We start from the raw sequence: 22,000 nt of genomic DNA, 5'->3' as shown, positions 1-22,000 counted from the left end.
TTTTTTTTTTTAAATTCTTTGAGTTCAGACAATGTTAGTGTAACCAAAAGTATGAAAGGTATTTGAGTATGGATTGATGTCAATAACCTTTCTATGTCTTCATTTGACTCTACGAATAAATTAGAGGCATTCAGAAAGCAAACAAAACATGAATTTCAAAGTAATTACTACTTACACATTATTATTTATAATTAGACCATTTGGGGATAGAAAATTTAAAAAAAAATAGTCTAATACTGTACTTATATTTCAATAAGTCATCTGTCTAATTTAGGTAATACACAAATTGTTTCTACTGAAGGACTTGAAATAACAAAAAATTGTTTCCCCGCCGAGTGACCTAGATAAGTTATAATAAATTGTTTAGTGGTGTGAATGTCTGAGGATGTCATGGTAATGAGTGTTTAATGATATTTAAAAAATGGAATACAATGTTCCATGTCATAGATAATGATTAGGTAAAAGTAGATGTCTGTGATGTTTATTGAATATTAGATTTGTGTTTGTGACACAAAAGGATTCGTTAATTAATTTATTGTTTTATCATTATAAAATTATTTATTAAACTTTCTCTTAGTTGATATTTCTTAACAGTTTATTTTTTTATAATCTTAGTTTAAATTAGTATTATTTTTCAAAAATATGCTATCGAAGCCGTCTGTTGAACCTAGTAAAAACCAAAACTATAGATAAAATTATCTAAATATTATGAAATAAGTAAGTAATAGGTACTTATTGAATGGGAAAGGATCACAACAGATATCTTGTTATTGTTAATTTTCGTTATGTGAAGAAGTAAATTATTTTTGGAGTTTCATGTTTAGGACATTACTTTTAGTCTGTTTGTTTATTGTCACGAGTACTCACGAATATCTATGTAAGCTGTCGTGTATATTCAAATTACTACACAGTATAATGTAAGTCAAATAAGAAAATGTGGTTTCTTAATCTTTTCATGATCTCTGATATTAAAATTGATATTTTGTTTGAAGTGTTTCAATTATCAAAGGTATTACAAAGCAGGTACTTCTAACATTATTCATGTAACTCACGTTTGTTAATTAATCTTTGTAAATATACCCAATTATTAAAAAAAAACTTTCGTATATACAACATGAGTAGTTTTATTTCAATACTTTATGATATTTGTATATAGGTACCTACCTACTACTATCAACAATTTAATATTTAAACACGATACAGTTCAGCCGACTATAAAGCTCATTTATTCAAGATTTTGTACAATCTCCTTGCGGTTACGTACTGTGTCTATAACGTAGCGCTGATAACTCTAATTCCGTTTCCAAATAACATTCCATATTATAAACAATTCCCCGTTTTAAAAATAAGTTAGTCAAAACACTTTGAAAGTGGCTAAAACGCTTACCGCGAAGAGCCAAGAGAAATAAGAAAAGAAAAATATATTTTTCACTATCATCCTGTTATTTTTAGATTTTTATTTTTTAATATAATGAGCATGGCTAGCTTTGAGTTACAAGGATGTTTATTTTTTTTAATTTGTTTTATTTTGACAATAAGGACATCAACCTAAACTAGTTTAATAAATTATGAATAAAATAAAATAAATATTTTTAAGCCTTGGCTAAAATACCTAAAAAGTACATATTTGCGATTCTAAGGAAGCTACAATTGTACAATTCCCTGGTACATTGATCTCTGGAACATTGACAATTTTTTTTTACCCGACTGCGTCAGAAGGCATTTATTATTTTAAGGCATTTTACATTGCGCTGCTGACATCAAAGCGCAGGCCACACCACGAACAAAGCTAAACTAACTCAGCTCACGTAGCCGGGTCATCTATTCATACTTCGGTTCACACCGTGAACTAAGCTAACCGAGCTAATTGAAATATGTGGGCTAGTTACCTAACGATTCCGCTAAGCTAAGTAAACTGTCGCCATTCATCTTCGTACGAGGAAAGACTAGCGTCGAGTCGCACCACTTCTTAGCTTAGTTTTGCATGCAACTAAGTGAGCTCAGCTAACTTAGCTTAGCCTCGTTCGCGGTGTGACCTGCGCTTAAACATTGTAAAGTGGTTGTAAATTAAACTTAGGAGATATGAAATAAATGATGTAAATCAGAGAAACTATTGTTAAAATACAAGCAAGAAGATTATTTTAGGTATATTTAAATGCGCAAAAAAATTACAACGACCAATGTGTAACCTACACAGTCCAGTAATATATTTATTATTGTCTTCTGAAATATTTTCGAACCAAGCCTTAGTTGATGGTGTCTCACCTCAGCATTTAGCATAACGTCGTTGCGCATGCAAAACCGCGGAAGAGCAGTTTGTGAATACCGCATAACAGCAAAAGGTACAAAATTTAAATATCGCGCCAACAGATGCTTAACGCTAATTCGCTTAAGCTAGATCTCACAGAATTTGAATTAGCCTCTAAGAAATCTCATTTTTGCCATCGAAACAATACCGCGAAACAGAAGCATTGCTCAAATTGGCCGCAAGTCCGCGTATTTACCAAATTAGTGAAGAAGTTATAACACGATCCCCGCACGAAACCTACGACTAGGAGAACTAAGAGATCAAATTCATCAAGACGAAGTAATGTTAAAATTTATTATTTGAAAGTTAATGATAAAAAGGAAAATAAAAGAAAAGTCGGAGTCACCTCAAAGGAACTTCGTTTTGTGGAGAATAGACACGCGTTTTGGTAGCGTTAAACTTGACAAGAATGGCATCGCCCCAAGCGGACACTGCCTGGAGTGTCAAATCCAAACGGCTAACCAAGGACTCTCGATAAGACTGGATTTCCTCGCACTGACCCTTGCATTGGTCAAGTACCTATCTATCTACAACTGTGTTGTCATCAAGATATTCAAAAGTACCTACCTGGAATTAATATATCATTATTAATACAAAGATCGAACACTCAGAAAAAACACTCAGAAAAAATTCCTTCGATCCGGTCGGAATTTGTATTAATACTCGTAATTATAACAAACTAGTGGAGTAATTTCACAAAAAATAATTGAATATCAATTCAATAAAAATTTAATTCATATATCATTGTTATGCAGCAGAAAGACAGTTGCAGACAGTACGGAACCCTGAGGAACTCTCTATCTATCGCCATATGTTCGAAAGAGTAATCTTCTAAGACCACTCGAATCGAACGTTCACTCAAGAAATCCGAGATCCAATTGCAAAGGTCAGTGGGAAGCCCATAATTGGGAAGCTTACTTAAAAGGTTTGAGTGCCAGACCCTGTCAAAGGCTTTAGAAAAGTCTACAGACATTGCAAGTGCTACGCTTTTCTTTTCTATAGCCTCGCTCCATATGTGACAGGCATACACAAGAAAATCCCCAGTAGATCGCCGTCGTCGCAATCTGTACTGGCGATCATTAAGGAGGTCGTTGTCTTCAAGGTACGACAGAAGACGGTTGTTGAGTACGCGTTCCATAGTCTTGCAGAGTATGGAAGTGACTGAGATATATCTATAGTGGACGCTCTGCTTCCCTTTTTCGGCACAGGTTGCACGTTTGCACCTTTCCGCGACCTGGGAACTACACCAGTCTCAAGCGAGAGGCGATACAGGCGTGTGAGAAAAGGAGACAACTCAAGCGCACAGTTACGCAGAACTATTGCTGGAATTCCATCTTGCCCGCCAGCTTTATCTAGATTTCGCGGAGTTCTAAGTACCTCTTTTTAGCGAATGCGAACTGGCGACATAGTGCACTCAGCCTGAGGTAAAGTAGGTGGTAGATTCCCAGCGGCATCCAAACGCTAACTCTCTGCAAAGAGTGAGGCAAAAAGATTCGCCGTCTCTTCCTCAGTATGAGCCAGCGAGCCATCCGGCCTCAGCAGAGGTGGCAAAGATGGGCAACAGAAGCTAGATTCGACCGCTTTGGCCAGGGACCAAAAGGATTTGCTGCCTGCTGGACAAGAGGCAAGCTTGGCCCCTATGTGGCGCACATGGTCGATAGATGATGATGGTCTTAGCCCTACGTAACACACTTCCGCACCTCTTGGTGGCCTCATTAAAAGGTTTCTTCAAATTCTGAGTCCTCGGAGCTTTGCGTAGACGAGCATCCTCTCAAACTTGGTACGCGAGCTGTTTACAATCAGCATTAAACCATGGACGAGATTGGGGTCCATTAGGTACATCAGAGTATGGTCTGTAACACTTCATACCCAAACGCAAAACCTCGACTACAGCATCAGCACAGCTCGACGAGTCTCCTGAAATAAAGCACGCCTGTCAGGGGTGTGACGCAAAGTCATGTATGTCAGCTGTGTATTATAGTCATAAAGGATATAAAAAAATAAAGTATAATAATAATAATAATAACGACAACAACGACAACGACGACAACGACGACAGAGACCACAACGACGACAACAACGACAACGACAACAACGACAACGTAAACAACGATAACAACGGTAACAACGATAACAATAATAAAAATACTGCATTTACTTGACTTCGGTCCGTAAATGCGTTTCAAACCAAGTAACAACCTGAGAAGAATAAAGCAAATAATAATAATAATTAATAGAAAATAATAATTAATCTTTTAGGCCATGGGAGAGGCGAGAGTCTAAAATATATATAATAGGAAATAATAATAATAATAGTCTATGATTATAGTGGGTAATATCATAATAAAAAAAGGGTGACGTGGCTACAGAGGAAGACACTACCTTTTAATTATATTTGTGCAAGACATTTAACAAGATTAAGCTGCTGTGATTTTCAGACGACTTATGAGATAGTTTTTTTGTTATTCTTAATTAATCACGAAAACTTACCTTCTTTTTGACTTACTTATAAAAAGATTTCTATATAATTTGACTACGAACAGTAATAATTTATTGTTTATCTGATATTTAAGAAGATGTTTGTTTTAGAACCTTTTTTGTTATATTTTTATTATTATTATGACCCTGTACTGTCCCAGAGAAGGGCAAAAGCCTCCTTACTCCTTATTCCTTTATTATTTTCCATCCTCTAAGCCTTACTCTCTGTCACTTTTGCTCTTTAGTCATAATAAAATCAAACCTTTAATAAAATGTTCATTTCAATCCCGCGCAACCCCGCGCAGATACTATCTACTACTTTTTCTGTAAGTTGTTACTACAAAATCGCGATAATGACTTCGACTGACGAATCTAAACAAGTTATGGCTAAACTTACGTTATTTTTCTACAGAGTGAATTGCAAAGAAATAGTTACAGAGTTCAGTCGGTGAAATATAGTTCAATGGCTAAGATATTCAGTTTTTTATTCTTCCTGTAAAATGGAGAAAACGCTGTTACGAGGTATTTACAAAGTGCTCTTCAGCGGTTTTGTACGCGCAACTATTTATTGAGCATCTACAGAGCTATCAGCTTAAAGGTAGTAAATAATTAAAAACTGTAATCGTTATTATATTGCGGATTTTATATGTAGTTAGCTAAATTACCGCGTGTTTTGTCTTTCTTTTTTTTTTCTTTTTGTGTTCTGTCTTTGTCCGTTGGATTGTGAGACCGATAATGGTCTTTGGATTCCGATCATCGACGTTTGAGTGCACAGACTACTTAGTGAATTACGTTTTGAGTGTGTTCCTGGTATGTACAATTTGTCACATAACGTGTATCTTTCAACCCGTTGTTCTTAATAGGCTAGAGGCCAAAACCTATAAAAAAAACCTTTGATTTGACATTACCGATACGTTCAAAACATAATGTTCAAACCTGGCTTTATTATTATGGCTTTATTGGCTTTATTTATTTATTAAAATAGGGGATTGTATTATTTCACATTATAATCACCAAACTTGTTTTTGTCGCTTTTTTTACAACAAGTACTTGTTCCGAATTTTATTAATTTAATGGAATAGGATTTTTCCTGTGAGATGAAAAAAAAATATTTAAGCCTTAAAATTGAAAAATCTGTAAATAGAATTGAACGCACACACTTTACCGCGGTTTTCGCATTTTGACAGTTGCAGCTGCATCTGTTTTGTTTACGTTTTGCGAAATTGAATATAAATGCTTCTATAATAAAAATTGTCGGTATTTGTGTGCTACATAGCATTGATATACTTCCTAATAAAATACTGCTTTGAAAAAATATTTAAATATTGCTTTTTAGCCGAGAAATTAGACGAACTAACAACATGGGTGACTATCCTGATCCTGACGAAGAATATGAGCTCATGTATGCAGACGAACTCGAAATTCTACAACAGGAAGATGACCACACTTGTAAGTAGTACATTTCATACATAATAACCCTATTTTCAAATAGAAAATTACATAAATTCGTAACATATCCTGTGTCCAGTTTCAGATGGTAATACTATAAAAAAGAAGTCGTTACCGGCTAAAAGGAGCCTTGATTTCTCCATTCCTATAAGTAAAAGCACGCGAGATGGGACCAAGAGCATGCCCCATGTTGTTTTAAATACGTCAGAGACCTATAACAAAGATCTTGAAGTTCAAAATAGCCAAATTTCGTTAACACCGGCATTGCCTTATATGGATGATCTTTTAACACCAGTGAATGGCTGTAACAAGCGGACTGCCGATGATTTATTCGGAGATATTGGTGATATAGACTTTGATGATCTGCAATTGCCAAGTAAAAAACAAAAGACTGAAGAAGAAAATGACTTGGAGTTGATAAATAGAATAATTGAAGGCAGAAGGCTGAAACAAATGCTTCTTGAACCAACAAAACGGTTACAAAGTCGGTCTGAACCTGTCTATGATGCTAAGGAGAATCTTTCACTGAATATTCCAAGGTAAAGCTTTTTAATTTTTTTTTAATATTAGCAATAGAGCTTCTTGTGAAAGAGATCATCCAGTAAAGTGCTACCATCTCACCTATTTCTGCTGCTAAGCAACAATTATTAAAACATTATTGCATTCTGGTTTTGATGATTAAGGGTGCTGGTGAAATTACAGGCACATGGGACTTGTCATCTTATATTTCAGGAATGCAGTGGCAGTGTTCTCAGATTTTTGCGATTTAAAGCTCTTGAGTCGGCACTGTAACTGCTATGGACAGGTTGTAGCTTACTACCAGATGCACATGTTTCCTGTCACGTGACATAAAATATATAATGTTATAAACATGTAACTTGAAAATCTGTTGTTGGGCATTATACTTGTAAATGGTAGCACAAACATCCCTCTGTTCAGAAAACGTATAGTAAAAGAGGAAATAGCTGCATATATAATTGACTTATTTGCCTGTTCTCTGTGTGAGTTCAATAGAAATGTTTTTATTGGTAATGTGTTACGGGATATAATTACAGTATATAATATAATAGGGTATAATATGATTTAGTAGATATGATATAATTTTGAATGTAATATTAATGTACTTAATAATGTTGAACAAGTGACAATTTTGGTTACATTGTTGCATTAGCTAGTCCTGATACTTGCTAGCTTGTGTATGTAAAATAAATAAATAAATAAATAAATGTCCTACTACAGTCTTCCAGTGCAGAGAACTGCTGATTTGATTACTGTGAGGCACTGTAATGAAATTCAGAAAGTTCCCGACGAGCCACTAGAGGTTCTGGAAAAACGCATAATGATGTTGAATTGCAAAAACTTGCACAAGTAACGCCTAATATCGAATACCGTCTGACAAGAAATAATAACTGTTTGTAATGAATAATTCTTTTTCTCTGTTTATTTAATTTCTCCTCTTAAACTGCTTGAACTTTTAATGTGATAGCAATTAATGAAAAATGAAAATGAAAAAGTTTATTTCTGTTTTTAAGTTGTTTTTACACAAGTTTGGAACTCCCTAGTAGGTGTCATCCACCTGTGACAGGAAGTCCCGCTCTTTCATTATCTTTTAGTTATATGAAACAAACTATTAATTTCTAAGTTACAAAATGAATAAAATAAGTTAACACAAATGATGCGATATGCTAAGCTTTACGAATCTACAAAAATGTTTTAAATGGTAAATATAAACTAAACTTAAATAAATTACAATAATTGTTGTAAATCATAAATGTATACAAATGTTTACTTACTAACATATTCAATTTATTGTACATTCCTCTCAGAAGAACCTGCCTTACAAATGAATAGTAGAGTTTAATGAATATTATTTCACCTTTGATATAAAGATTATTTATTTATTATTATTCTAGGCTACAATTTTTGTTGGTGTACAAAGAGCATAAGTAAAAAATAAGAAAGTTTAAGATTTTATTCCTGAAAGAGTATTATATTCTTCGTTTCTTCAAAATGAAGTGTCAACAGCCATGTGGCACTTGGTACTTGGTACTTAGTGCAACGGGACGGTGTCCGCAAATCGACGACAAAGCGCCTATTTTGCGTGTGCAGGGTCCTGCTCGTGCCAACCAAGCTCCTCCAGGAATCTCGGCAACCTCCTCGGTTTGCTGAAGATTTCGGGGAGCAATCTCGGCACTCCAAGGTACTTTGCCCTGTAGCTGGCCACGCCGGTGCACTGTAGTAGGATGTGTGCGGCCGTCCTCCCCCTCCATGCACGCTCTGCATAGAGGGCTGTCTGTCATACCTAAATTAAAAAGGTGTTTATTGTATGGACCATGACCCGTTAGGGCGGCAGTTAGAGTGCGAAGCTCTTGCCTTTTAAGTTTGATTAATTTTCGAGATAGACTAGCGTTGAGCGTCGAGAGTGCTTCCCTCGCCTGTCTACAAACCGTAAGGGTTGTCCATGTGTTATTATGAAAATATTTTGTGCCTTTATGTATAGTTGTTCTTGTCACTGGTACGGGAGGGACACTATGGGTTCTGGTCCTACAGCGTCCGTCTCCGATCCTTTTAGTTATCTGTTGCGTCATTGCCACGTGAGCCGCTGTATCCTTTAATCCACTGTAGAGTTACGTGGTTGTGTATACATACCTCCATGAGTGTTTGATGGCATTCGTAAATGAGCCCTGGGATTATTTCATAGCTGTTCAGTGCTTGAAGTACTAACAAGCTGTCGGAGAGTATTCGAATGGAGTGATTCTTTACTCTTCTCGCTATGATTGCCTCTGCTGCCTACTTGATACCCATGCATTCAACCTGGAATACTGTGTTGTGGTTACCAAGCGGTCTGATGTCCTGATATTGAGGTCTTCTGAGAATACCCCAGTACCTGTTTCTGAATTTGTTTTTAATCCATCAGTGAAGACGCGGACCTCTCTGAAACTCAGTCTTTCGTTGGGATCTTCAAACAATTGTATCTTGTATTTTTTGTCAAAAATATATTGTTTCGGGATCCTATCCACAGTAGACATAGGCGCGCCGACAAAAAACCCTAAAACGAATTTGTATATCGGTGTTTGTTATACAAATACTTTTTCAAAGGAAAAAAATAAAATAACGTATTGTCTATAGTAATAAAATTTTTATCAGTTCGATCAGGCGCTCCGATCGTACGCACGCGCACGCTTCCATATTGAGTATGCGTAGTGAAAATGGCGACGCTAGAAATTGACAAATTAATTTTTTAAACAAAACATTTTTAAATATAAACACACTAACTGACTTTTGTCGCCTATCTATGTCACCTCTGCTGAGGCCGGACGGCACGCTGGCCTACATTGCAGAAGACAAGGCAAAACTTTTTACCTCACTTTTCAAAGCAAAGAGTTCGCGTCTGGATCTAATCATACCTCAGGCTGGCTGCACTGTGGCGCCAATTCGTATACGCCAAAAAGAAGTACTTAAAACTCTGCGGAATCTAGATGTGATATAAAGCTAGCGGGCCAGATGGAATTCCAGCACTAGCCCTACTTAACTGTGCGCCTATGTTGTCTCCTGTTCTCACACGCGCCTTTACCGCCTCTCACTTGAGACTGGTGTAGTTCCCAGGTCGTGGAAGCTTGCGAACGTGCAACCTGTGCCGAAAAAGGGAAGCAGAGCTGACTCTGTCAACTATAGACCTATCTCAGTCACTTCCATACTCTGCAAGACTATGGAACGTGTACTCAACAACCGTCTCTTGTCGTACTTTGAAGACGACGACCTCCCCCGAGATCGCCAGTACGGATTCCGAAGAGGGCGATCAACTGGGGATCTTCTTGTGTATGCCTGTCATATATGGAGTGGCACGCAAACCTTTTAAGTAAGCTTCCTTTTTATGGGCTTCCCACTTTGCAATTGGATCTCGGATTTCTTGCTACTCTTCCGAACATATGGCGATAGATTCCTTAGGGTTCCGTACTGTCTGCAACTCTCTTTCTAACTATATATAATATAGTTGCTTACGAGACAGACGCCCCGGCCACATGCAACCGGGGCAGACAAACATATCCGTCTATGCAGCTAACCACAAATGCCAGCGAGTCCATACCCAAGACCGGGTCCGTCAGAGGGCGTCTCTGGCGGACCCGGTCTTGGGTATGGACGAAGGCACTGGCCTTGCCGTTGAGCCCGTAGTCTCTACGGAAAACGCTATCTCTCGGGTCAGTACACACACCGGGACAGTTGCTTCAGCTGTACCAAGCACAAATTCGGCCGTGCGTGGAGTACTGCTGCCACCTTTAGGATGGCTCTACTACATACATATATATACATATGATGTTAGTATTTTAAAAATAACCGTGTATAATAATGTCTATACTTAGAAACAACAATACCTCTTGTGGTGTACTAAACTAAGCTTATATATGTATATTACGTTACTAAAACCCAGCAAACTACAATGGGTAAAGGGCTAAACACCTAATGGACATTGGAATCCAAGCAAGTATGCCTTCAGTTTTGTGTGATAATAGAATATATAGTGCTAAATTTTAATGCAATATTTTCATTATAGTGTACATTGAGCGTTTATGTGATCATGGGAATAATATTGTCTGGGTCTAAATCACTTCACATCATATGTACTACATTTTGATGTACACGGGGCCTTAGGAGTTTATTAACACTGTCCTATAATTGTTATTACAGATGGCCTTTTATGCCTCTTACAAATTCAGACGGTGACCGTTTCTATGTGAGACTGCAATCTGAAGACGCATGGGAGCAGTCTCTTGACACTGATCTCAACCAATCTTCATTACATTCTTCCTTTGCTAAAACTTGGGAGGAGGCTCGGAAAATTGTAAGTAAATTTTATGACAGTTGGTAATATTTCTGCTACTGGTTGTAGCACTACAACATTACATAGTATATGTAGTATTATTAATATTTAATAGTAGCAGAAGAGCTCTTTCTAAAAGACTTTGTCCAGTGAAGTCACTGCCACCTCACCTATTTATGCCACCAAGCAGTAATGTCAGCATTACCGTGTTCCGGTTTTGTAGGGTAAGGGTGCTGGTGAAATTACAGGCACAAGTAACAGGCGCAGTGGCAGTGCCCCTCAGATCTTTGCGAATTAAAGCTCTGAGTGGCACTGCAACTGTTATGGACATTCGTGTAGCTTTAGTCAGGCGCACGATTTGTTCGTCCCGTCACTTGATATTACAAAAAAATTAAATAAAATCTAATGAAAATAATGTAGATTTGTTACTGCAACACAACACACTTCTTGCCACTCGGCTTGGATCGATAATGCCACCTTTAACTAATAAAACTTTATTTATATCACAGGTCTTGACAATGATGTTTTCGAACAGGTTTGATTCTTATTAAAAATACAAGCATGACAAAAATAAGAGGAAAAAGGCTTATACATAAATTTTTACATTATTTAATAATTGGCAAACAATCAAACACTGTCTAATGTAAAGGGGCTACCAATGGACATTTTCGATACCAATGAAGTAATCTTAACAATTCAAATACATTAACGTCCAAGTCATTGATAATGTTGGACATTCAACCATTAATATGATTTTTTTTATAGTAAATCATTTGCAATCAGTGCCACTATTAACAAATGTGCTTATACTCGGTTATGTCAAAGCAGGCAAACTCTCCTCTGTGAGCTTCTCCCCTTTATGTGTACTCAACATTACTTCAACGGGAGTATGTCTATTTGTTTGAGCCTTTTATTGTAACTGCAGATTGTCAACTGTTTGCCAATACATTACGATAGTTCTCAAAGCTATTACGGTATCTTAAGGTTGTACTTTTGATTTCCTCCTTTACCGTGTTCATTTCCAGGTGTTTGTGACATACCAGGGTACAGTAGCCATACTACGCAAGATAATGTTTTGCATTCTTTGTAACATGGATATATTGGAGTCACAAGCGCCCCCCCCATAGTTGGATTCCATACATCCATACTGGCTTCAATGTTGTTTTGTAGTTTGATGTCTATTGACAGCTTGCTGTTTCGTCCGACCAGCCAGTATAGATTAATATAATTGATAATTTTGTAGCTGCGGTAACAGCGTTCGAAATTATTTATGATTTCCGAGATTTCCCGATGTTTATATATTCTTTATTGCACCAAATAAATACGACAGAAATATTAGATTAACAGAAAGTGAGCAATGGTGGTCTTATCTGAAAGAGTTCTCTTCCAGCCAACCCAGGGTAGTGAGAGCTAAGGTTATAAGCGGGCAATAGCGTGCAAGAGAGAGTGCGGAAGAAATATAATAAAATACATAAATAAAACATAAAACAATACCATTACTTACATAAGTATTAATTTTCATGTAATTAATTAATTTTTAATGTTTAATGTAACTTTGAACATTGAATCAATGTTTATTTCAATAAAGTAGACACTTTATTTACTTTCAGCTCGAGGCAAAACAATCGCAACAAATAGAAAAGTCTCAAGAAGCTCTCCCGAACATGGACAGCGACATTGGCACCAGCCTTTGGGTCGATAAGTACCGCCCAGAATCATACGTGGACTTGTTATCTGAAGAACCTGTGAACAGGACTTTACTGCATTGGTTGCATCTTTGGGATAAGGTATTTATAGTGACATAGTGTGCAATTCCTTTCCATACTCCAAGCATATTTCAACCCTGGAGGGATTAGCAACAAATACATGAAGAAAACTCATAGTCCCCTGTATTCCATAAATATTAACAATATACATGGTTGCTTGTAAAATACTAACAACCTAGCAGATCTGTATCGTTCCTGGAAAGGCGAAATTACTAATCTCCAAAAGGCCAGAATGGCGCTTCAGTACTTTCGCCTTTCCGTTGACGATATTGCTTACATCATAAACAACAACTTTCGTTCCCATCGAATATCTGACCTGTGTGTACGTCTCCGTATATTCCAAAAATATTCTGTATTTATTGTAATAAAGATAATATCTCTAGCAATTTACAATCTGGGCCCCAGAGTATCTTTGAGAGATAAGATTAAGAAAATTAATATTCTTACACTAGCGTCACAGTACGAGTACATCTATGAAAATGTAATTTACGTTAAGAGGAATAATAATTTATTTATGAAACATAGTGACAGACAACATTAATACGAGGAATAAAAATAAATTAGCTGTTTTTGATAGTGGTCTTCACAAAGTGACAAATTCATTTAAGGGGCAATGTACACACTTCTATAACAAGATTCCGGTTGATATACAAAATTTGCCATTCACGAAGCTTAAAACTATAGTGAAACAAAAACTTTATACTTCTGCGTACTTGGATGACAAAAATCCGTGGTAGTAACCCGTTTAGCTCATGGAGGTATTCTCGATCTCTGATGTTTGAAAGCAAAACAAAAAATATATTGTAAATGTTGAATGCGTACAAATGTTATTTACAAAGAGCAATCCCTAGAGTTTCTTGCTCAATCTTCTCGGGGGAATCTGCCTTACGAGTGAGCGGTAGAGTTTAACCAATGTGACGATTTCAAGTGTAATAATGCTTACCTATGAAATAAAGATTATTTTGATTTTCAAAAATATTAAATATGTAATTTTCCATTTTACGTCCATTATAGCAAAGCTCAAGTTAAACTGGTATAAAACTGGTGATAAGTTTGCTCGGCAACAAAAGAAAGAGCTAGAGTAAATTCCAGTCCGATGCAAAACGCAGGAACGGAGTGCAGGTCGTCGAGTAAGACATTTACACATTTGACCTTACTACTGAATACAGGTCTAAAAAGAGTTAGTACAATGAAAACTTTAAAGTTTATTTTTGGTTAATTTATTATGATTAGTAAAAAGTCATACAACTAAAGCTGTTGTTTATGATTTTAATAATAAGGTCCTGTGAGGTTCTTAGTTTTTTACAAATAACGTTGTAAATATCGAGTCCTTAGGTTTTCGCGATTGTTACACATAGGAAATGAATCTGTTTTTCCGGATTTAAATCGCGTATATTTGTTTTTTCAAACAAACCGACGTTTCGGGCCGTTGTCATGGTTGACTTGAAACTTTGTAAATATATCATACAGTCTCGTAAAGTTCACCTAAGTTGACATTCAAATGTAATATTCCAGATAGTGTTTAAAAAGGATGTGAAGACCAAAGAGCCACAGCAGCGTAACAGCTTCAGCAAGCGAACTGGCCAGTTCCAACTGACCAACAAGTGGCGGGGCAAGAAAGAAAACGAGCCAGAGATTGACCCGGATGGACGGCCACATCACAAGGTAACCACATCATCGTCCTGATTTTGATTCAAACCGGAATCGATCCGATCGGGTAGTCTCGATTTCAGATGAGTTTCTGAGCGAGAAGATGAACCTGATTCTTACTGTAACTTCCTAATTTGTGAGTTAAATCAAGTATTCTTCGGATTACAAATGTCAAAAGTTCCCGATCGGCCAGTTGTGAATCGCAATTATGGCCTCGACTTGGAAAAGACGCAGTTTCCGATCGGGAATCAAATTCAAGCTGCAAAACTATTTTAAAGTTAACATTCGGCTTGAAGTACCATAGTAGCACAATGCCTTCAGCAGGCATGCTGATAAGTTCCAACTGATCAACAAGTGAAAGAGCAAGGAGGCAGAACCTGAAATGAATCCAAATGGCTTATCTATTCAGTTCAGTGAATAGCCCTGTCTGTACACGCGCGATAAAGTATTTGTGTAAAGCCTGCTATTGGGTTAGCCACAAGTGATGCGGTAATAAGGACACAGATAGATATCTACTTCAGAGGGTATTAATGTTCTGTTATAACATGTGCCAGTGCATTTTGTTAGACTGATAACGTCATCAGAGAAGAAATCGTACCCTTGTTATAAAGCCACATGTTATCATACTTCAAAAATGCTTTCATCACATGAAAGTTATAAAAATAACTACTTATACATGAAAGAAATTAAGTATATGTGAAATTTTATAATACTCCTATTTAAGAGTAAAAAAAATGTGTAAACATTAATTGCCTGATCTCAAACTAGGGAATTACCTGTACTATGAGTATCAGAGCAACGGAATTCACTCCGGGGCACTATCTGGAACACCCATACCAGAACCAATTTAGAAAAGTTCATTTCCCAAATTGGTCATTCCACGAATCGAACCCGGGAAGTCGTGCACCTGATGGTAGGCGACACGCCTATCTATAACTGTTGGAGAGCCACCTAGAACTTTTAAGAGTAGACATTACATAGGAAATGAAACTATTTTTCCGGATTTACCATATAGTAGACATTACCTTAGCTCGAATTGAAATTTTTCCCGTATTAATACTATATAATTTTGCTTGGGTCGAGCGGCTGGGACACTGGATTTATTTCAGAATTTATTTTTGTTACAAACGAAGTAAAAGCCATTTGTAACATGTATATCATATACTATACGTGGTCTATTTAGTTTTGTGACCGTGTGACCTCCTTACACCGTCATCTCACCTCTTTGTATCGCCTCTCTCCTCTTGCATCTTATAATTTTTTTTATTTTACTTGTATTTAAATTTTAAATTTGAATTGTTCCATCTTCCTTCACTTTCTCATTTTGTTTTTGTACCACGGTCACTACCAGCTCGACCGCCACAACAGTCAGAGCTGTTAATAAGCTAATCATGTGTAATAATTTATAAGTCTACAGCTTTTATGTATCTATTTCTGCAATTCAGTTTCTCGGCCCATTTAGGGCCTTTCTTAAAACTTTACTTCTTTAATAAATTTTGTGGACCGAAAGTTTCCCATTTCATTGCCGTGAACCTGTTCACGGCTAGTTAGGGTTACAACCCTTTCAGTTTAGTGACAATAAAAGTCATTGGTATGTATAAAGTACCTGTTGAATACAACAGATTTCTAGTAAAATTTCGATGTAGTTTGTGTTTTTTTCTATGGTAAAATTTTTAAGAATCGTGTTTTCAGTAGTGATCAGTGTATATTCTCAATTTTCCTATATATTTTTTCCAAAGTGGTGATTCAACACTTCACTGTTATCTGGAATCAACCAAAGCCACTTGAGGTTGTATAGACTCTTACTCGCAAAGATTTCCGAATTCGCAATTTCGCAAAGATCGCCGAATATTATCCGACCTCCTATTTTTACATGGTATACTAATAATACAATAAAATGTTGCAATATTCTGTACCAAATAAATATTAATAATAAATATCCCCGTCATAAAATAACCAAAATATTTAACGTAACACAATGCTGGACTAACCTAGTTCTGCACAGTTCACTACCTAGATTATCCTCTACTTACAACCAAATTAACGTCCGAATAGATATAGACATTTTTAATTCTACCCGTAATGTTTTAAAAAATGACATTTTCGAATCGTTTCCCCAGCAATTTCATAAGTTTGTTGTTTTTATTGCTTATTAATATTTTATTACATTAAATGCTGTGTAGGTCTGTAATAGGTAGACATATAAGTTCAGTCCATGTACAATACTAATGTAAAGTTACACTGTTATCTAAGCGTATTATGTACTACTGTTGATGTACACACGTCAGCACATCAAGCTACACATCGACGTATCTTGTTCCGTTGCAATGGAGGCGATTTTCGAACAAAAATGTGTAGTCTGATGTGCCGTTCTCCGTACCTTATATATATATATATATATATATATAAAGATTTTAGAAGCACTGACATTGTGCTCGACAGTCTGAGACATAAGTTGACATGCCTCATGTGACATAAGCAACATACTGAACTAACTTCGGTAACGCAGACTTTGGCACGCCCCCCGGTTCTGAGCCTGATCCAGTTAGCAGTGCCGAGATCCCAAGTGATCTTAAAATTGTAAACGCGTTACTGGCAAGACATATCTGAAGCCACAGTGGCTGTAACAGTTTCTGAAGTAAGATTTGAATTTACAGGTAGCGCTGCTGTGTGGCCCACCAGGTGTGGGAAAAACTACACTCGCTCATCTCTTGGCTAGATTAGCCGGTAAGCAAAAATTGACGCACATGACATCTGACATAGTATTATCTCAAATTTGCTTTAAGTTACATTAATATGACCTATTTAATTTCAAAGCGACATTGTTGTCCTGTCACTTTAAAATTAAATCGTATGCAAATGACATAAAATATAGCGAAATTTTGGAGATAAATTATTAATATAACGCAACTTGGAGATAAAATATAAAATAACGGAATTTTTGAGATAATACTATGTTATATGTCAAGCGCGATAGTGTTGTTATTTGTTTCTATACATACATATTCTCGAGATGGCGAGTTATACATTGTTTGAGGTCCGAATCATTAAATAGTTAAATATAATAATGAAATTGCTTTACTTTATAGGAAAATTTAAGCAAAAAAAAAATATTTTGAGAACTTTACAGAACCGATTTTTTGTTGCGTCGGTAATGTTTTTACTACTATGATTTTTTTTAATACTCCATTAGTTTGTTATTATTGTTGATATAAAGATCGAACACAAAGAAAAAATAAAATAATTCGATCTGACTGGCCGCGTTCTAGCGTCTCATGCTAAACCGGGGCAACCGCTCTCACTAACACTCTTAAAAACGGTCTCCTGCTCAGTTGGTCAGTCGATCTTTGTATCAATAATAATAACAAGATACCAGTAGGAGAATGCCTATTTCAGAGTTCGACGATTTTTTGTGACGGGACGAACAAGGCGCACGCAAATATCTGAGGGGCACTCCCACTACGCCCGTCACCCTGAGACATAAGTTGACAAGTCCCATGTGGCTGTAATTTCACCAGCACCCTTACCCTTCAAAACCAGCACTCAGTAATGCTCACATTACTGCTTGGCGGCAGAAATAGGTAAGGTGGCAGTACCTCTCTGGACGAACTCTTTCACAAGGAGCTCTACTGCTACTAAACTACTGCAGTTGGTAACCCAGTAGAACAATCCTTATTTTATTGAATAATCATGATGTTGGTACTTCATTCCTATATTTTTTGTGAAATACTGCACTAGATTTTTATCATTATTGCTATAAAGATCGAATAACGTACATAATGGTCTGGTCTAGCTCAGTTGGCCAGTCGATCTTTGCATCCATAATCATAAGAAACCAGTTGGAGAATGTTGATTTCTTAATTGTGATGTCGATCGGTCTGATTCGAATGCATGTGGCATACTTTGAATGTTAAATAGCCATCGAGTATATAACCAGAAATAGAGACGAAATAAGGGCCATTCATTCCTGGTAACTCATCAGTGATACATCACTAATAAACATCAACTCTCGTTTGCACTGAAATATAGAAGCACCAACAATTGACCTGTGTGTACGTCTCCGTATATTGCACAAATATTCGGTATTTATTGTAATAAGGATAATATCTCTAACAATGGCGTCCTGTTTCATTTGGTGGTGTGGGAACAAATAGCAAAACATCTAATTACTGAACAAACGTGATCAAATTTCATCGGTAATGTAATATGTAATTTTGCAATATTCGTCCATTATAGCAAGGCTCAAGTTAACTGGTCGATTTGAAGTGAAACAGTTGATGACACCCGTCAATTGTTTCGAACTCGGGCTAGCCAATCGGAGCGCAGTTGTCACAGCAATTATATGGCAGAATAGTTTTCAAACAAATTAAATGACATTTCGTCTCTATTTCTGGTTATATACTAGATGTAAATAGCAATATCTCGCACTAACGGCGAAGGGAATCATGTGATGAAACCTGCTTGTAAAAGACGGTTCACATGCCTAGGAAAACATATGAAGTCCTTCTCCTTATAGGTGTGACGATGCGACCTCTTTCATCGTCATCCCACCCTTTTATCACTCCTTGGTTCCTGGCCACCTGCTTTGAAATTTTGAATCGTTCTTTAATTCCTTTTCTTCGTCATTCTTTCTTTTCTTCCTTCGTCACGCTCTACTGAATTTCCGAAGCGAGCGGATGTGCTCGACTTCATATCAAATTCTGACCAGTTATACCATTGACGATCTTGTACCCTAACTGCTTGTAAAGTATAATATTTGTACAAATGCAGGCCCGTTTGGGGTAAGTTCCTTGTTTACCATGTCTAACCTGTAATTTGAGTAGATAGTATTTTTAAATGATTGTACCTGTGTTTATACCGTGATTTTGTTTTGTTACAGCCTTTACCTTACCTTTCTTCTTTTTCCTTCTCATTGCCTATTGATATTTTGCAATAAATTTTTGAGCCCTTTCGTCACTGGTATTTTTGAATCAAGCTGCAACTTACTTTTTAGGTTACAGACCTGTAGAGTTGAACGCTTCGGATGAACGGAGCACTGAAGCTTTTCAAACGGCTTTACAAAGCGCTACGCTCATGAGGTCTGTCCTGGACGCTGAAAAGAGGCCAAATTGTTTGATACTAGGTACGATGTCATTATCTATATAACATAATGCCTGATAGCCAGACCATTGTGTCTACCCCAGACCAGACCAGATAATTGTATCTGGTCGCAAAGTAGAGAACTTCCTGTATTGTAAGTCCCAGATTAACGCTCCGAGGCACTATCCTGAACACTCAGACTTTAATTTAGAGAGTTTAATTGCCTAAATTGATGCTTTTTAATTGTACGTACATAAAAAAGTGCACATTTGAGCTCAATCTAACCTGATGGATAGTGACGATGAGGTTAAAGATGGAGCATGCACATCTAAATCGATATCTCCAATGAATATTACGCCAACTTTATTTTTTCAGTTCATTTTCTGTTATTTTTGCAAACAGCCATATTTATTTAATAATATTATGCTCCCCGAAGTTTCTGGAACAAAATAAAGTAACAAAAAAGAAAATTAAAAAAAACGATTTTTGTGAAAAAAAGTAAGGAAACAAAACACATAATAAAAACAGTACAAGTAAAAAAATTTGGTTGTCGTAGTGTTCGTTGGAGGTATAATGTCTAATGCTTAAACCTGTGCCTCGCAGTGGATTGATACTATATTGTTGAATTTCAGATGAAATTGATGGAGCGCCTCTCCCCACAGTGGAGCTCCTTGTGAAGTGGTGCACAGCCAGTGCGCAAGAGGGCGGCGTGAAGAAAAAAGCTAAAACCCAGCCTTTGAAGAGACCTGTCATCGCAATTTGTAATGATCTGTATGCGACTTCGCTACGACCTTTGAGGTACGATATAAGATAATGTAAGCTTATCTATGAACGACTAAAAGCTGGTTTCAGAGCAGTGCGGATTTATATGCCTACCGTCTACGCGGAGCACACGTGTGGCGTTAGAATATCGTTTTGTAGTGACGCGGATTGCTTTGTACATAACACGCTCCGCGTGAACTCCGCCCCATATTATTATTATTATATATTATTTTATTATTATTATCATATCTATTTTAGACTTTCGCCTCTCCCAAGGCCTAAAAGATTAAGTTTGATTTTTTAAATGGTATAGGCGGTATTCCCCGGCAATTATTACAAGCCTTTGTTATTATTACAAGCCACCCGTGCTTTCATTGTTAAGATAACATGACATTCTCTAACATAACAACTACTAAGATAACATTCTCAAAAATGAAATAAAGCGGTAAGTGAGTGCAGGCGAATAAGAATAATACATTATTGCAGAGGCTGGGAACTGGGAGCATTTTAGTTTAAGTGTTACCGCCATTTTCTTTTTTTTTAAGTACCGCTTTCTTATATAGGTAGGTATTTTTCATTCTCGTTGTTATTAATACTGGGCAGTTGGCTATGTGAGATTTTCTTTTGCCTGTTTACAAAGTTCATTATTAGTAGGTAGATTAAAAGTTTAGAGAAGTGGACAGTAATGCATTTTCATACTTACTTTGCAGGCCTTGGCTGGGAAGAAGTCGCACGGTCCATAAATGACAAACTTTTCGTGTTCGTTTTTGAAAGTAATGCAAACATTTCCGAGCATGTTTGAGAATATGACATACCGTCGCCTTACTTTCTCTAACTCGTATCTTAAAGCGCAAAGTTACGGAAATGCTAAAAATGGATTGTATATACAAACGTTGCAGGCTGATTTCACATCACATTTCCTTCATATTCACACACTGGCTTTTACCATGGACCAATAACTCAAGAGGACTGCTAATCGTCATACAAGATAGCGTAGCCGGGTATTTAGTACCTATTGGTACACTAGATGTCGCGACGATTACCAAATAGCTATTTTGTAACGTTATTTTACATTGACACATTGATTCTATCAAATCTGCTTCTAGTGATAACAAACACGTCAACTAGATGGCGCTATATTTTACCTCAAAATGGATATGCACCTGGAGTCGTATATAAATACATTGTAAAAAAAAACAATCGCAACTCACAACGTTTCCATCCTCTAAATAATAACTAGAACACTACTTTGTCTATTCTAATGCCATTTAGACATATTGATAGTTTAGCTTAAAATTATTCATATTTCAATGTTACTGGGTGTAAGAAGCGAGAAAAAACAATGGCTACGGTGATTTTAGGCTGAGAACACCGAACGTGCGAAATAATATTTTTTAATTTTATTTGTAATTCCAAGAAGTATGATATCGCAGATATTGCATTGGTCCCAAAGGGTCATATCGGAACGCCACACAGTGGGCCCAAATTGATAATTCTTGGACATAGGAATAACTTGTAGAGTATCGAGCAAATTTTTTTTATGTGATATATAATAACATTCCTAACAACTTTTATTCTTGTATGATTTCTTGAAAAGTTGATAGATTCAGAGAAAAAAAAAATTTTGTATGGACAAATATACATTTTATTTTTTATCTCAAAATATACGAAAATCTAATGTGCGTGGGT

The 22,000-nt window shown here is 36.5% G+C and overlaps 1 protein-coding gene across 1 annotated transcript in view; it reads left to right on the top strand.

Annotated features, from left to right (window-relative positions):
• The first annotated feature begins 6,422 nt into the window (after window positions 1-6,422).
• LOC113231435 (chromosome transmission fidelity protein 18 homolog) overlaps window positions 6,423-22,000 on the top strand; it is an 80,086-nt gene continuing 64,508 nt past the window's right edge. The window contains exons 1-7 of the mRNA XM_026465754.1: window positions 6,423-6,774; window positions 10,922-11,075; window positions 12,665-12,841; window positions 14,336-14,485; window positions 17,128-17,197; window positions 19,464-19,592; window positions 20,182-20,347. Coding sequence (XP_026321539.1) covers window positions 6,509-6,774; window positions 10,922-11,075; window positions 12,665-12,841; window positions 14,336-14,485; window positions 17,128-17,197; window positions 19,464-19,592; window positions 20,182-20,347 — 1,112 coding nt within the window. The 5' untranslated portion in view covers window positions 6,423-6,508. The remainder of the gene's footprint in view (window positions 6,775-10,921; window positions 11,076-12,664; window positions 12,842-14,335; window positions 14,486-17,127; window positions 17,198-19,463; window positions 19,593-20,181; window positions 20,348-22,000) is intronic.

The sequence above is a fragment of the Hyposmocoma kahamanoa genome, unplaced genomic scaffold, assembly GCF_003589595.1.
Source record: "Hyposmocoma kahamanoa isolate Upper Pololo Valley unplaced genomic scaffold, ASM358959v1 65, whole genome shotgun sequence".
Classification (NCBI taxonomy): domain Eukaryota; kingdom Metazoa; phylum Arthropoda; class Insecta; order Lepidoptera; family Cosmopterigidae; genus Hyposmocoma; species Hyposmocoma kahamanoa.
Note: the sequence above shows the minus strand (reverse complement) of the source record. Positions and strands in the feature narration are given on the sequence as shown.